The sequence below is a fragment of the Beta vulgaris genome, chromosome 7 (genome assembly GCF_026745355.1).
Source record: "Beta vulgaris subsp. vulgaris cultivar EL10 chromosome 7, EL10.2, whole genome shotgun sequence".
Classification (NCBI taxonomy): domain Eukaryota; kingdom Viridiplantae; phylum Streptophyta; class Magnoliopsida; order Caryophyllales; family Amaranthaceae; genus Beta; species Beta vulgaris.
Window position 1 is genome coordinate 12,425,913 of NC_079208.1, and position 17,715 is coordinate 12,443,627.

Sequence of the window (17,715 nt, forward strand, 5' to 3'; positions counted from 1 at the left end):
TTCAAAAGGCATCGCATTCCCCTAAATCATGAGATACCCTACACTCTTTGTACATCTGTCTTATTCATGCCACAATAATAGAAGGCATATTTTTGAACATTGGCCTTCAAACAGGAAGCATTAAAAGAAAACAAGAGGCTTATAATATGAGATAAATGGAGTTTAAATCACCTTTGCAACACATAATAAGATCATCAACAAACACAAAGATGTGTCAGCTTGATACTACTACACCTATAGGATGGATTTTAAATTGTTCTAACTTCTAAGTCACTAACATTATTCACGACTCTTGATAAGTTCTCCATATACTGCAACACCCCGGCTTTTAGACATTATTGTTAGGTTAATTAATTAATGATTAGCAGCGGAAGACTCTTGATAAGTTCTCCATATACTGCAACACCCCGACTTTCCGACATTATTGTTAGGTTAATTAATTAATGATTACCAGCGAAAGACCTAGCTTCCTTAGTCGGTGTGTCCCTGCCGTACTTTCCATTAGAGAAAGTACAAGGCAAACTTTCTTCATAAACTAAACATGTTATGAAAGTCATAGTGAATCTAGAAATATATATATATAGTTAACTTAAGCATAACTAGAGTGGCGTAATTTACTGTTTATAAACTTGTAATACCTCATATTTTTGAATATTTATTCAAGTAATTAAAATATTTATTTTCTAAAATAAATATTTTAAGCAAAGTGTATTTTAGCAATTTCACTCGTTTTAAATTATTTTGGCGGGAATATGACGCCAAAATTAGATTTGTTAAGCTTTTGGTATTAAATCCTAGTCAAAAAAATTCAGAAAACCCAAAAAAAAAAATTTAGGGCCTTATTTTTTGACGAGGTTTCATAGTAAATGGGGAAGTTTTGTTTTCCTAAAACTTCCAAATTCATTATGGAGGTTACAAATCTTGGTCAATCTCATAATTTATGGTGAATGTTATAAACTATATAATTTTGGAAATTAAGTACTACATATTCTCCTCATATAAATCTCTATTATATAAGTCAATGGGGGGAGCTATTGTGTCCCCCAATGAAATATCTTTTTTGTTCTTAGCTAAATATATACGTAATTGAATATTCATATTTTGTACAATTAGATCCTTTCCTAATTTAAAGATGGGTCAAAATTTCAATAATAAACTAAATAAGCATTAACAAAGTAACTTGACATAATGAGAAAAATGCTTACTCAATAAAAAAATTACAAATTTAATTTGACTATACAACATTACATCTAAATGTTTATCTCAATTTATAAACACTTTATAAATTACAGTAGTTTGTGTAACAATAACTCTAAATCACACTTCTATAATTATATTTTGAAGAAATATATTAATTATAGATCCAAACAATCGACGCATGCATCGCATGCATAGAAGATTAGTACCCCATACCTTAAGCCATCTCTTCCACACAAAAACTTTGAAGAATCCATATATACTCTCTTACTTCAAAGTTTTTCTTTCTTCTCCTATCTATTATAGTTTTATATTTCTTATTCAAGTTCCAATTTTCTTTGATTTAAGAAAAATATTTTTATATTTCTTACTAAAAAATATTATGCTCATGATAGGTCATTCATGTTTAAATTCATGCGATAAATTACTTATTGGTTGGTTATGAGAAAACTCAAGCATAAGAGTAAGTAAAGATAATAGTATACTCTTTGTGCAAGATCAAGGTACGTTATGTAGCTAGATTTTTAATTTGACCGTGATTTTATGTGATAAAGTTGTTATTGATTTATTGGTTGAATTGGTTTAGAAATTTGGTTTAAAATAGTTACAATATTTTATTATTCACTCTTGGAAATGAAAAGAAGGAATGATTTCATCAATCAATTTTATATATAGAAGTTTTGTTATCCTTTTTGAAAAATTGAATTATTTTTACACAGAAAGATTGATTGTTTTTATGAACTTTGAATGTTCAAAAAGTTGTTTACGAGAAACGGATGTTTAATCATGACTTGCAAGTCATATTATTATTATTGCCGCTTGATTAACATCAAGAGCTTGAAAGTCCACTTGTTGGCAATTATAGTTACCCCTTGATATAGCTCAGTGATGGGATGACTAGCTTGGGGGGAGGGGGGAGGGATAGAGGGGAGGTGTGCACACTTAGCAAAATAGAAGGGGAGATAAGAAGAGGAATTATTTTTAAGATTATTTTTAATCCAAGTTGTTTGGAAAGAGTTTGTTTTTAAAAAGTTATTCTTGACTTAAATATAAATAGTTAATATTACTAAAATATTCATTGAAATATATTCAATAACATTTTATGTGATTATTTTTGTTTCTATGTATTAGTACAAAAATACAGTCAAATTGAAATGTGTGAGTAGCAAAAATTAAAGTATTGCACTTAAAAAGAAACACATAAAGTATGCAATTAGAATTATTTAATTGAAAACATTTTTTAAAGAAACACAAGAAGTATTGCAATTACAATTATTTAATTTAAAACAATTTTTTTTTCCCTTTGAAAGGATAAAATATTTATTGATTAGTACTCCCTTTCGTTTGATTTTAGATGTCAAAATTATCTTTTTTGGATGTCCCAAATAGTTGCTACGTTTTAAATAATAAACAATAAAAGAATATAATGTTGCACGAAACACAATTTCTATAGGTCAATCGTAAAATAAACGATAACAAATTAAACAACACAATATATGATATTTTCTTTTTTTTTCATTTCCTAAACATGACAACTAATATGAGTTGGAAGGAGTATTTGCCAAGATAATAATATTCCTTGTCTTCATTTGATATTATGATTTTCAATATACCCATGCATGGTTATTGAATTAAATCAATTAAATTCTTTTCGACATTTGAAATGTACTTGATATCCGTTGCTAAAATTTGACCATTAATACCTATAAGCAAATATTAGATAAAATTATGAAAAATTAACATTTTGTAAAATGCACATCCAAACAAATAACAAAATTTAACATGGCTACAAGACAATCAATGTTTATACATAAATCATCCATAATCAAAACTTTGACTTTTAGAAAGGTACATGTAAAGTTCAAAAGAACTAAAACGAATTATTATCTATAACACCTATCAAATAGAACATAAATAAATAGTTGAATCTGATTAACACTAGTGAGACGAGTTGTGCACTTATATTGGTACCATTTAGTAAGCTGATTAACATTAGTGAGACGTAAATCACAACTAAGCTTTTTTTTTTTTTTGTGCACTTTTCTAGTTTATGAATATTTGTACTCCATTAGTCTTATAATTATATTTTCATCTCTTACTAAAGTCAAATTTGACCATATTTCGTAATTTATTATACTTCTTTCGTTTCTTCTTTTTCTTCTCGATTTTGAAATCTTTACAAATAAAGAGCATCTTTCTCAACATATATTACAAAATATAGTTATACGGAGTCTCATTTGATTTGTGTTCATGAGTTTTATTAATATTTAATTATTATAATTTTTACGTATTAATAAACAATGAAAGATATTTAAAATAAAAAAACTACACTAACAAATGCTCATAGTCAAAATAAAAAACCTTAAAAAAAAACAGAGGAATCATACCATTCTATAGAATAAACTATTTTATCAGATCTCATTAGATACTTTTTCACATGCATTAATGGTAAATGATGAATCCTGAGACAGTAAAAAGACAAATGAGAAAATAAAATTATGGCGTAAGGAGACCAAGACTCTAGAGAGTATTCTCTTGATTTCATAGAGAAGAAGTTGACATCGCCAATAAGTTAAAATTTGAAAACAACCCTTTGTTTAGGGTGCATGTTACCCTTGTTTTGGGTAACAAGTATAATGTATTGCAGAAATACATGCACAAAAACAAAATAAAACTTTGTTGTAACTTGTGATTTTTTTTTTCCAAAAAGTATCCAATGTTATGACAAATAATAAAAATACAAAAAATCCATAGTATATTCCAAAGAGTAATTAATTACTTTGAATCAACTGCATGTGTATGTGGTGTACTAGATTCAGTATTACCCAACCTTCTATGTCTCCAATATGCACTGCTTTGTGGATCAAATTTCTGAGTATCACTTCTAGCTGGCTCTGACTTGCATCTCATTAACATCAATGGCTTCTTATCAACACCACCTTCATCTTCATCGTCATTACAATCAACAATTTCATCCATTGCCTTCGCTTTCGCTTTCTTAATATCAGCACAACTCGTATTCTCAATATTCGCCTCCTTTAATATAGTGCTTGTATTCTTCGAATTTTGACTTTCAACTTTTGCACAAACTTCGAGCTCTTTATTGTTGTTGTTATTATTATTATTATTAAGTTCATCTCCATCACTGCCTTGATCTTTCGTCGATTCCGATGTGGAATCTTTCAGTTCAATTCCCAACACTCTGTCTTCTGCCCCCTCTTCCTCATTTCTCAACGGTGAACCCCAAAACTGACACGCTAATGATGAAGATCTGTAAGGAGCAGATCTACACCTTGTTAACAATAACGCATTCTTCGGCGGAGTCATCGTTGTTGTCGTCGTCGTAGTTGTCGTATCGATAGATGTCGTCTCTATCGATACAGAACACCGGTGTTCCCTCTCCTCCATTGCTGCTCCCACCTCTTCGGTCTCGAACCGATTAGAATCAAACTTCGACGAGTCTGTTCGCACCTTCACACTTCTGCAGTTAAAGAACGAAACCCATTTCCTAAAATGTGGTTTACATATCTTTAGACCACGAAAAATAGTACTACATTTTGGGAAGCAGCAATAACAACATGAGTAGGAATTATTTCCTGCGCATATCTTTTTGGGTTCGTTTTGGTTGTTTTTCTTTGAACGCCGCACACGAACTTGACCTATACATGTAACTTTTGGTGAAGTAGGTTCTTGTGTTTCGATTGCTGATGTTGTTATGTTTTTTTTGCGCCTTAAAAATAATGGGCTTTTTCTTGTTGTTCTTCCTTTGCTTTTGCTTCCTATGTTGCTTCGTAAAAATCTCATTAATGGAGGTGGGAATTTATCTGTCCTACCAGGACTAGATATGGGTTTCGAAGTAAACGATAACCTCATTTCTTTTTTCAAGTTTTCTCTGCTTTTTCTTATTCTTGTATGTTCTTTATTTTTCTGTGTTTTTATCCACTTTGAGTGAGTGAAGTGAGATTGAGAGGAGGGAGAACTGGAAGAGAGATTTTAGTGAAGAATGGATTTTGTGAGGTTTTCAATTTTTGGTATGACCCTTTATTTAAATTTATGAAATTTCTGCTGTTTTTTATTGAGATTTCTGTTTGCTTTGCTGTCACTGTAATATTTGCTGTACTAATTTATTTTATTTTCCATATTTTAAATTGATGAAGTTGCACGGATGGGTGAATCATTTCAGATTTCAGACTGTAGATACTTTTCTATTTTAAAGTTGTAAGGGTCTGTTTGTCTTACTAGTGAAGCTACAACTAGCTTTTATTGAATTACTTTTGATTTTTATTAGTTTCACAAGGTAAAAAATGTCGGGGAAATAGTGTTATTTTGCATAAGTTACAAGATGCCTTCTTTTGTAAGTTTGAGCATTTTAAATTTTAAACTTTGCACAATTTATGTCACAACTTAACACCTTAATTTTAGTTGAATAGCGTAATGTAATCATTAGTAAGTAGAGGATAAGATGTAATAATTTTCGAATTTTTTTCATGAACTTGAAATTAATTCTATGGATACCGTCCATGTAAGACAGCACACCAGAATATTGATTTTTTTTAATAAAACCGTTACTCCAAGTAGCGGTTAATACCAATAATGTGTCACCGAAGTTGACCGCTACTTCAAATAGCGGTTATATTGTGTCCCTAAGACAAGTTATAAGGCATGCATATAAACCGCTACCCAGAGTAATGGTTTAGTACAAAATATATATAACAAACGCAAGAAAGAAAGGGGAAAAAATGCGCCACGTAGGCTGTTTGTCGGGACGATATCCATGAAATTAGTTTCAAGTTCAACGCATAGGAGGAATTAATACTGTTTTTGACATTATTGATCATGGAAAAAATTCAATAATTTTCCTCGCTATTCTCCTTTTTCTTTTTTTTGTGTTTGCAATGGTAGGAAGTTGAGTGACCAATCAAGAAGTAATTGACGAACTCAACCGCGTCAAAGTTGTCATGGCTATTGCAAAAACAGTTACGTCATGTCTGGCATAGAAAATCAAAGTTAGAAGACGGCGGCTCAACAGTCAAAAGGACCTCGTCGTCTTACTGTCGACAATATCTCCAAGATGTCCAACCTAGGTGGTGACACGCTCAATAGGTCCATCGGCGCTGACGTCCCCATATATGACGTTGACCAAGGAGATGACTCTAAATCAACAATGAGCCAGATGATGATGTCATTAGAATGCACAACAAAACCGTGCCATGGATGACCCCATCCATCTGCATATGCAGTAGCTAGAAGATATAATCTCTGGAATACCTTGCGTCCCTCGTCTAATGGAAAAGGCGATGCCGAACAGTTATGTTGATTCACCATTCGCTGACATTAATGTCATGATCGAGGTTCTTTAGCGTTTCTCGATCCCTAACATGAAGTTGTATGACGGTAATACTAATTAAAGTGATCACGTTGTTTTATATAAGCAACGAATGATTACTATCTCCATCCCTCGAAACAAGCGTGAGGCATGTATGTGCAAATAAAGGCTTTGGTTCGACATTGACGGGACCAACATTACAGTGCTTTATCCAGCTTGGCAACTGTTATGGTAAAAATTAGGGGTGTTAATGAGTAAGGGTGGCTCGCAAACTATTCGAGTTCGACTCGGTCAAAGCTCGGTCAAAGCTTGGCTCGAGCGGACTCGATTTGAGTTCGAGATCAGCTCGAGACCTTAATGAGTCGAGCCTGAGCTACCTTAAGTTCGGCTCGAAAGCTCGCAAACAAGCTCGATTAGTTTTTAATTACTAAAAAATATTTCATTAACATTTAATATAAGATAAAAAGTTAATTAATAACTATGGTTATAAACAACCATGTTAATAATCATAATATTTTCAAATATTGAGTTGTTGTTTTCAAATTTAAAAGAAAATAGGTGAGTAGTGTTGCCTTGTTGGGATTAGTTGATCTATACCAAGAATGCTAGCCAAACCGAACACATGAAATGTGGGTTAGTCTTAATAGAAAATAATTTATCATCTAGCTTAATTAGTGTATATATTAAGTGTTAAAAGACTAACATGGTGGAGTAATGTCTAGTGTTTATTTGATCGGAATAACTTGAAGAAAATCAAAATTTTCAACACTTCAAAAAGGTTGAGTTGATCCCTATGTGTAATATTAAAAAATTCTGCAAAAAAGGGAAAAACACACACACACGAGTTGACAATTCTTCATCTTCAATAATCTAATTTTAGTACCAATACGCTTGAGTCTTGAGCCTTCAAACCTTCTGCAAAAATCTCAGCAACATTGCCAGAGACTAGAGTTACGGCCAAAGCGGTTGCGGCAGCAGAAGGAACGTCGGCGACGCGACAGTGCACCGGCGAAGATGAAGGTGGTCATCTCTGTGTGGCAGCTAGTCGGCGCAACCAAGTTGAGGACAGAGAAAGTACAGAGAGTGGTATGAGAGATTGTGAGAGTAGAGGGTGGGGACTGGGGAAGAAACAAATAAGGAAAACTTAGGTGTCCCACATCGCTAGAATAACATGAGGGTGGGAGTTAAAATCTCTTTGAAAAAAATCTTTGACAGCTTAAAACTCCACGGCTGGCTTACTTATTATTTGGCCTTGCAAATTAATAAGTTTGGATATTGGGCCTTTGAACTCTTAAAATTTTGGGCCTCAACTGTCTTCGACTTGTTTAAGTTGCAATTAGATCTCGAGGTTTTCGAGCCTGGCGAGCTCAAGCCGAGCAGTAATTTTGTTACTTGAGCTCGAGTCGAACCTAATTAAAAATGTTTTTGAGCCTAGCCGAGGCGAGCCTAGTTAAGTTCGATCTCGGTTCGACTGGTTAACACCCCTAGTCAAAATCTGCAATACATGATGTTAGACGAACGACATCCAGATAGATTAGTAATGACACATGGAAACTAACATCTGGACGACATTTGATTACGTCTAGACGACAGTTGAGACTGTTTGGAGGACAAATGAATGACGTTTGGACGACAGGTGAATAATGCTTGGACGACAAATGAGTGACATCTGGATGAGAGGTGAGTAACGTATGGACGACAGACGAGTTACGTTCGAACGACCGATGTGTGACGTTTGGACGACCAACGAGTGACGTCTGGACGACCAACGAGTGACGTCTGGACAACCAACGAGTGACGTCTGGACGACCAACGAGTAATGTCATGATGATCGACGAGTGACGTCCGGACGACCAACGAGTGACGTCAGGACGATCGACGAGTGACATTTGGATGACCGACGAGTGACGTCTGGACGACCGAAGAGTGACTTCCGGATGAAAAGATCATTTGCATTGCTATGACAAGAAAGTGACGTAGCGACGAAAGGTGAGTATCGTCGCGATGCTCGAAAGCCAGCAGGTGGTTACCAGCAACATAGCCAACTTAGAAGAAATCCCTCAATACTGGGAGGTGGTTACCAATAACAAAAGAAAGTTAAAAGTTGTTCTTATATTTGTTGGATCCTTGGTTTCGCTCACTTGACTATTCAAAGGACACATGGGATAAAAGATTACTTGCCAACCAAAGCAGAAGAGGATTAAGGAGCCAATCAAGGACATTTATAACTGATTTATACTCTTTGTAACACCACCTGTACTGACCGACACGACAGATGCAGTCAACCGACGAGTAATAGATTAGACGAAGTTGTTGCAACAATCCCTATAATCAAGAAAGCACTTACTACTATCCTAGAATGAGTAAAAATAATGTATACTTGGAGTAGTCCACGAAAAGCAAGAGGACTAAGTCATAGGTAAACCTACTATGTCCTACATTGTAGGAGTCATGTGTGTCTTTAGCCAAACTCTTTCAACCTCCCAAAGAGCTATAAAAGGAAAGCAAGTCAGCATTCTTCAACAGGGATTTAGATCACACAACCTACGAAAGATACATCATAAAAGGTCATGTCACTTAAACACATCCCATTCCACGGTCATCAGAAATAATTATATTTTCAAAAAGATATTCTTATATAACTCTTCTCTCAGTCAAATACTTTATATTATCAATGATTAGCATCATATAAACATCTAATGTACATGTATTCAACGTAGCTTATCTGGTTGCCATGCTTCTTCCATGATAACTTTTCCCCAAGATTTACATACTAATAAGTTTTGGAAATATTCATGCTTGCATCAAGTCTACATCTGAAAGGCCTTGGACTTGTTTGTATATTTTGGATCCTTTTGTATTATAGGATTCTAGCCAAAATATCTATTAATTGTAGTATCCCATCTGATAGACTCCTCTCTTATGAATTTGTCCTTATCTTCAGATAGAGAATCCAACGCTTTATGCTGGTTTGAACATTTATGGGGATAAGGTTTATATGTTGGCGATATTGGATGAAAAATTGATGGTTGGATAAAATTCATCACTAACCTTTTTAAAGATATTGTCTCCTGACATTCACATATGTTGTTTCCTTCTACATATTTATATACGGAGATCTGAATTCTTAACCACTCATTTTCTTAACCTCTTACTTAGAAGACAGTTTTGTTGGAGAAAAATAAGCATCAAATAAACATGGTAATTTTAAATACCGTAAAATATAATTATTTTATTAATAACTAATATTTCGTCTTACATATAAGAAATTGCTTTTAGAAGCAATTTTCCTAAGAATTGACATTTATCTATTCGTAGATAAATATTACATTAATTAAAAATAAATGGCCTCATGGGAATCTTCTGGAGATGATCCCGACAAACAAGGTCTACCATGGCATGGTAGTCTTCATCTTCGATTTCATACCTGACCACATACCTTATGATGGCAAAATAATAGCCATCTCCAGGCACGTAGTTGAATCTTGTCCTGAAGATCATCCTTTGATAAGTATAATCCCAGGTATACCTTCTATTCAAAAGGGCAATATACATCCACGAAAAACAGGCTTCTGAGACCCAGAGCTCCCATAATTGGCAGAGGCACTTGAAGTGTACCACTATACCCTCAGATTCGTCCTGCCATGGCTCCATCCTTATGACCTTGACAGACGTATGGGTGCATATTAAGACTAGACTTTTGACATAGGCCCAAGTAAGAGTTTGGGGTCTTGGAAAGTTGAAGATATTAGATACCTCTTTCCCCCATTTCTTACAAACTAAGAGAAGTTCATCCTGTGAACTCTCTAGTAGTCTTGGTCATATGAAGGTGGCCAACAAATCGATATTGGCGCCCACTTTAGTAGCGCTGGATTCTGCCAGCGTTGGATCTTGTGGCTCTATGACCGGATCATCTCCAAAGATCCTGACCATATGAGAATTCCATTGCTGAATTTTTGCTGTTTTAAAAACTTCTTTGTCCTCTTGAACAATGTCTGTTGTAGCCTAAAAAATCAACGGCTATCGTGCTGCCACGTGGCCCCATCGGAGCCCTACATATGGCATGCATGCAGAGAGGTAAAAGTACAAAGGGTCTGGAAGTGGCAGGCCTAAAAGTACGTTTCTCTGAAGAAAATGTACTAGAGGCCCCTCTTCTGGCCCCAAAAATCGTACTTAGGCCCAGTAAAAATGATCTACACCTTTTTATGAAAGTGAGGTGTGTTGACCAATCAATTACAGCCATGTGTCCCGCTACTTTGAATTAGCCAATCAGATGCTCCCAAATTAGGGTGACATCAAGGCACATCAGTCATTTCAAACAGTATAAATAGTCCTTGATTTCAGGGTGAAAGGTACGTTTTTCAGAGCATAGTACTGTTACTCTGTCATAAATTCTTCTCTCTCTCTCTCTACTTTCTCTCTCAAAAGTTCCTTTACATCCCTGACATCTGACTTAAGCTTCGGAGGGGGAAATACCACCCAAACCTCCAGGGTGGGTCCCTTTTGTGCAGGTTGCTGGTCAGGATTTGCTTCGGGATTTGAATCAATCATTGTTACACAAGTCTCCAATTTTAAGAACTCATCTTTGGGAGTGTGATATAAGTTTGCTAGTTTTACGGAGCATAACATTTGGCGCCGTCTGTGGGGAGACGCAACAATGACGGACTGTCACTCTTCGAATGTGGCAAGGAACAGAAGTTTTAGAGTTCAGGTGGATGATACCGTTGATGACGAGAGACCACCTCGAGGCAGGGATAGGGCCATGCTGCCGTTCACCTTGAGGGTAGGACTGTAACTCCAGTCATCCAAGAAAATCTTGACCGTCCAGTGACTGCTGGTCATTTGGAAAATGTATTGAATGACTTCCAGGCCAGGATGGCCGCTGTTATGGAAGAGCAGATTAAGAACAACATGCTATTTTTTCAGATGAGTCCGAGAGAAGAGGCAGCTGCGCCACTCAAAGGGCGATCCCAGAGGGTCGTCCAGGACCTAGTCGGCCACCTCGGCCAGAATTGACTAGGCCGCCTTCCAAAGGAAAGCAGCCAGCAGTCAGTGATTCTAGGAGGAAAATGGACTGGAAACTGGTGGTCCGTCCAGCAGATAATATCCCTCCTACTGGTCACATGATGGAGACTGATGCCAGGGAGTACTTGGAGGCCAAGAGGGCGGCAGCGCAGCAGCGTTCGGCCTCTGGCTCCACGCCATATATGAAGGATCCGTCCTTAAGGCTCCCGTCCAGAACAGTGGTGCGAAGCCGTGGTCCATCAGCTTTCCAGCCAAGGCAAGAGAAGACAGTTTTGCAGCCTATGGTGTACAGGCGTCAAGCCTTAGCTAACACCTCATCTAATCCGGTTTTGAAAGAGTACCGTCAGGAGCACATACCCATTGAGGGGCAGGTGGCGGCACTCCAGATCAATTGGCCCACTCCTTTCTCGGTCAGGATCATGGAGTCCCCTCCTTTCCCAAAGGTTAAGCTCCCAACCATTGAACCTTTTGACGGAACTACTGATCCGGACGATCACCTATCAGCTTACAAGCATCAGATGTATGTCCAAGGGGTGGACGATGCTACTTGGTGTAAGAATTTTCCAGCTACTTTGAAGAGGAGTAGCGCAAAAATGGTTTAACAACTTCCACTAACTCAGTGAACAATTTTACTGACTTAGCATTCTATTCACCAGTCACTTTGTGGCTAATCGTCAAGAACAAAAACAAGCATGCACCTGGGAAAGGTCATCCAAGGTCCTAAGGAGGCCTTGAGGGTTATGTGAAGAGGTTCAATCTAGAAGCATTGCAGATCCAAGATCTGAATGCAGGTGTGGCGTTTGACGCCTTCATCAGAGGCCTAAGGCCAGGAAGTTTAAAGTTTAACTGGTGAAGAAGAAAATCACTACTTTAACGGAAGCATTGAGGGAGGCTGAAGCATTCATTCATGCCACAGAGGTTTGTGCTGAAGCAAACAGCCAGAAGTGAAGAAAGCTGAAGAAGCTGTTCAGCCAAAAAAGAATCCGCCCAAGAAGGCTGAGACTTGGGAATGACTTCTATGACCACCTCGTCCAAGAGAAGTAGGCGGTCAGAGCGGCGGCCTCAGCTGAACCAATAGAGTTCAACAAAGATCAATATTCCATTTTGATGGAAATAAAAGATCAGCATGAGCTAAAGGCGCCGGCCGAGATGAAGACGCCTTACCGTAACAGAGACAAGAGCAAGTATTGTCACTTTCACAAAGATATTGGGCATGAAACCAATGAATGCAAGCATTTGAAGCGAGCGCTAGAAGAGTTGGCTCGAAAAGGAAAAATGAACAATTACCTCCCTCGTCAGGAAGGAAGTTTCAGAAAAGGGATAACCGTCAGGGAAGAAAAATGGACGGAGATAGCACGGATGATGACCTGGTAATGGTTATCTCAGGAGGATTTGCGGCTGGAGGTCCAACAAATCGTGGCCACAAAAACTATTTGAGGGAACTCAGCCAGGTTATGCTCACAAACCAGGCCGAGTCTGATCCTTTCCCAAAAATAGTGGTCAGCGAGCTGGACCGAGGGAAGATAAGGACGCCGCATGATGATCCACTAGTGTGGAAATGAAGATTGCCAACCTTAGGGTTAGGCGGATTCTGATTGATACAGGAAGCTCCACTGATATAATCAGTGCTGATTGTTTGTCCGCTTAAAGTTTGACAAAAATGTTGATGCCAGTCAATCATCCTATAATCGGTTTTGGCGGAGGAGTCATACACCCTATGGGAACCGTCACATTGCCCGTCAGATTGGAGAAAAAGATGCGGCCAGAACGCTTTTTGTGAAATTTTTGGTAGTACGAGACTTGACAGCTTATAATGTCATTCTCGGACGACCTACCTTAAATCACATCAAGGCCGTCATTGTGACCCATTTAATGCTGATGAAGTTTGAATGTGATGGTGGGAAGATTGGATCCCTTTATGGAGATGAGCAAGCTGCCAGAGAATGCTATCTCACCACACTCAAACCATCATCTTGGAAGGAGAAGGCAGAGTGTCCAAAGACTCAAGAAGATGATTCGGCCAAGAAGGTTAAAGGCCAGATTGTTGAGCTAGGCAGAAGAAACTGAGAAGGTTCAAGAATGCCTCCTCTGAAAGCAATCCGTCCATGCTTTTGCCTAGCAAGAAGAGGAAGTGTTTGCAATTAAAGAAGAAAAGCATTCATCTGAGATAATGGCTATAATGGTCTGGGACTAGAACGTCCAGAACCGGTGGAAAGTCCAGTAGAGATTTGCTTAAATCCAAACGTCCGAAAGGACATTGAAAATTGGTCAGTTTGAGATCAGAGATTCAGGACGCCTTAGTTGCGTTGCTGCGAGAATTTGAAGATGTGTTTGCCTATGCTGTAGAAGAGATGCCTGGGATAGACCTGAAGTGGCCGTCCATAAGCTCAACATTGAGCCGGGGCAAAAGCCTATTCGGCAGAAGAAGAGACATCTGGGGCCGGCCAGAAATAAGGCCGTTGATGAAGAAGTCCAAAAGCTGCTCAAGTCAAAATTCATCCGGGAAACATATTACCCAGATTAGGTAGCAAATGTTGTGATGGTTCCAAAGCCGAATGGCACACTTGGAGAATGTGCGTTGATTATACGGATCTGAACAAGGCTTGTCCTAAGGACAGCTTCCCTTGCCTAAAATTGATCGTCTGGTGGATTCACGGCCGGCATGCCCTGCTGAGCTTTATGGACGCCTATTCTGGCTTCCACCAGATTCCTATGTGGCCGGATGATCAAGATAAGACTTCCTTCATTACTGAGAAAGGATTGTATGGATGGCTCAGGATGCCCTTCGGCCTAAGAAATGCGCCAGCCACATTTCAGAGGCTCATTAATACGGTATTTCAGCCGCAGCTTGGGCGAAATATGGAAGCCTATATCGACGACATGATCGTCAAGAGTAAAGAAGAGAAAGATCATCTGGACGATCTGAGGGAAACCTTCCTCACCTTGAGAAAATTCAAGTTGAAGCTTAATCCGCAAAAATGTGTGTTCGGCGTAGTTGCTGGGAAATTTCTGGGATTTTTGGTTGATCAGAGAGGGATTGAGGCAAATCCCGACAAAATTCAGGCTATTATGAATATGTCTTCGCCGTCCAAGTCAAAGAAGTTCAGAGGTTGACGGGCTGTTTGGCTGCTCTTGGACGGTTTCTCTCAAAATCAGGAGACAAATGTCACCATTTCTTTGCTACTATCAAGAAGAATGCCAAGTTTGAGTGGTCGGAAGAAGCTGAGGTGGCGCTTCAGCAAGTCAAAGACCATCTTCGGCAGCTGCCTAGGTTGATCAGTCCGGCCGAAGGTGAAAAGTTGTATGTATACCTGGCTGTATCACCCTTCGCGGTAAGTGCAGTCCTCTTGGCTGAAAGAGACGCGGTGCAGATACCCGTCTATTTGTGAGTCATGTGCTGAAAGATGCTGAGAGCAGATATTCGTCCATTGAGAAATTCGGCTTGGCTTTGTTGATGGCTAGCCGGAAGTTAAGGCCTTACTTCTTAGCCCACAGCATTCTTGTCTATACAGATCAGCCGCTTAGGCAAGTGCTGCATAAGATGGATGCGTCTGGCCGGATGTTAAAATGGGTTGTTGAGCTTAATATGTTTGATTTAACATTTGAGCCTAGAAAGGCAATTAAGGGTCAAGCTTTGGCTGTTTTATTGTAGAGCTTACTCGGCCTACGTAGAAAGCGTCCAAGATCCGGCGGCAGGAAGGCGTCATTGGACCCTTATGGTGGACGGATCCTCAACTGCTAACGGATGTGGGGCAGGAATCATTTTTCAATCTCCAGAAGGGGATAAGTTTGAATATGCTATGAAGTTCAAATTCCAGGCGTCCAATAATGAAGCAGAGTATGAAGCTCTCTTAGCCGGCATAAAAATGTGCAAAGCGGCTGGGGCCTTGGAAATTGAAGCTAAAACTGACTCTCTGCTGGTTGTCAGTCAAGTCAATGGTGAGTTTGAATGCAAGGAAGCGTCCATGAGCAAGTATATGAATTTGGTCAAGGAAGAGATCAAGTCTTTAAAGAGGTTCGTCCTAGATCAGGTGCCCAGATCAGAAACCATCAAGCTGATGCCCTCTCTAAACTGGCCAGCTCGGCGAAGGAGATGTTCCTAGAACAGTCTTCTGGGAAGTAAAGGCGGCCAAGAGCATTGAGGCCGGAGAAGTGTCTGTTTCTCAGCCGAGATGATGATGGATGAGTCCAATCATTGAATTCAAGAAAACGGCCGTCTGCCTCTTGATCCAATTGAAGCCAAGTATGTGAAAGCAAGGGACAAGTGGTTTGAATTGTGGAATGAGACCTTATACAAGAAATCCTATAATCGGCCTCTTCTCAAGTGCATCAGCCGAAAGGAAGGTCTGGACGTTTTGAAGGAGTTGCATGAGGGAGCTTGTGCTTCTCACATTGGAGGAAGAGCTTTGGCAGAAAGGGCTCTCAGGACGGGCTACTTTTGGCCGTCCTTAAAAGAAGATGCACTGCTCTATGCCAAGAAGTGTGATAGTTGCCAAAAACATGGTAATATCCATCAAAAGCCGTCCAATTACTTGACGCCTATTCTCTTTCCTCTTCCTTTTGCTAAATGGGGGATGGACATCTTTGGGCCTTTCCTATTGCTGCCGGCCAGAAGAAATTTGTAATAGTAGCTGTAGACTACTTTACAAAATGGGTTGAAGCTGAAGCATTAAGGGGCATCACCACCAATGACGTCAAAGGGTTCATCTGGAAGAACTTGATTACAAGGTTTGGCATGCCCCAGTCGATCGTCTTTGATAATGGGCCCAATTTGAAACACCCAAGCTTCGTCAATGGTTGGCTGACCAAGGAATCAAAGCTCACTTTGCAGCAGTAGCTCATCCACAGGCTAATGGGCAAGTGGAGGCTTTTAACAAGATTCTTTCGGCCGGGATAAAAAAGAAGTTGGACAATGCTAAGGGGCTTTGGGTAGAAGAATTGCAGCTGGTCTTATGGTCAATAAGGACAACGGCCAAGAATTCCACCGGAGAGACTCCTTTTATGATGGTTTATGGCTCTGAGGCCGTCCTCCCTATTGAGGTTGAAGAACCCACTTTAAGGGTAATGATGTATTCAGAAAACGCTAACTGGGCAGCCCTTAGGACGGCTCTGGATTTAGTTCCTGAAGTCAGGGGCAACGCTTTGCTGAGGATGCAACTATACAAGTTGAGAATGGCAAGAGACTTCAACAAAAGAGTTGCAAGACGTCCGTTAAAGCTGGGAGACCTCGTCCTAGAAAAATGGAAGCGGTCGGCCGAGCCAAAGAGTTAGGCAAGCTTACTCCTAACTGGGAAGGACCCTATAAGATAATCGAAGTAGTTCAGAATGGCACCTTTCGTCTAGAAGGATTGGACGGACGTTCTATTCCTAGGACGTGGAATTCTGACACTTTGAAGAAATACTTTGTTTAGGGCATCCACTAAATTGTAATCTTTGTTAATGCATTACAAAGAAAAAGTAGAATGTATACATGTATCTTGACTATTCGTCAAGCAAACTTCATATAATACAGCTCTACTTCTCTTAACTTAGTTGATTTATTTGCTTAAAGTTATTACAATCGTCCAAAGTCATTAAATTTAACAAAGCAAACAAGACAATAGCACCTTTCATTGGGAGGTCGGCCGAACTGTTATCGTCCTTAAATGGATAAATATGCAAGATTTGGCCGGTGGTTTACTTAAAGAGTTGAACACCTCCAAACAAGGTCGGCTAGGATTAGGACGCCTTAGTAAAGGTGTCCTACTTTCCGTCAAACAAGCCACAAACTTCGAAATAACAACCTTAGTAAAGGAACAAGTTATTTCATAATTTAACAAAATGGACGAGTTACAAAACTCTTAGAAAAACGTCCAAGTTATTTAAAAATTATTTTCTCAACTCCTTCTTGAACAGGGAAAAGTTATAAAAACTCTTCGTCCAAGAAGGGGGGCATATAGGGGCATAATTTATAAAGTGACTAAGTCTTTGTCCAATGACGAACATACCCAGGTTCTGGCCGAGCAAACTTTTATACTTGGTAGTTTTTTGAAAACCCAAAAATTAAAAACAAGTCTTTGCTTAAAGCATCTGGTGATGAACGTCCAGAAAAGAGCTACTGGGTCAAATAACAAATGATTGACGAGTTACTTTCTTTTATATTTGGGCTTTAATGTAAGTTGTAAATG

The 17,715-nt window shown here is 38.6% G+C and overlaps 1 protein-coding gene across 1 annotated transcript; it reads right to left on the reverse strand.

The window, feature by feature from the left end:
• Positions 1–3,851: 3,851 nt before the first annotated feature.
• LOC104908928 (uncharacterized) lies at positions 3,852–5,223 on the reverse strand. Its single transcript, XM_010698099.4, has one exon. It carries the CDS (start codon positions 5,068–5,070, stop codon positions 3,973–3,975), a length of 1,098 nt encoding a protein of 365 aa, XP_010696401.1. The 5' UTR covers positions 5,071–5,223; the 3' UTR covers positions 3,852–3,972.
• Between the last annotated feature and the right edge of the window lie 12,492 nt (positions 5,224–17,715).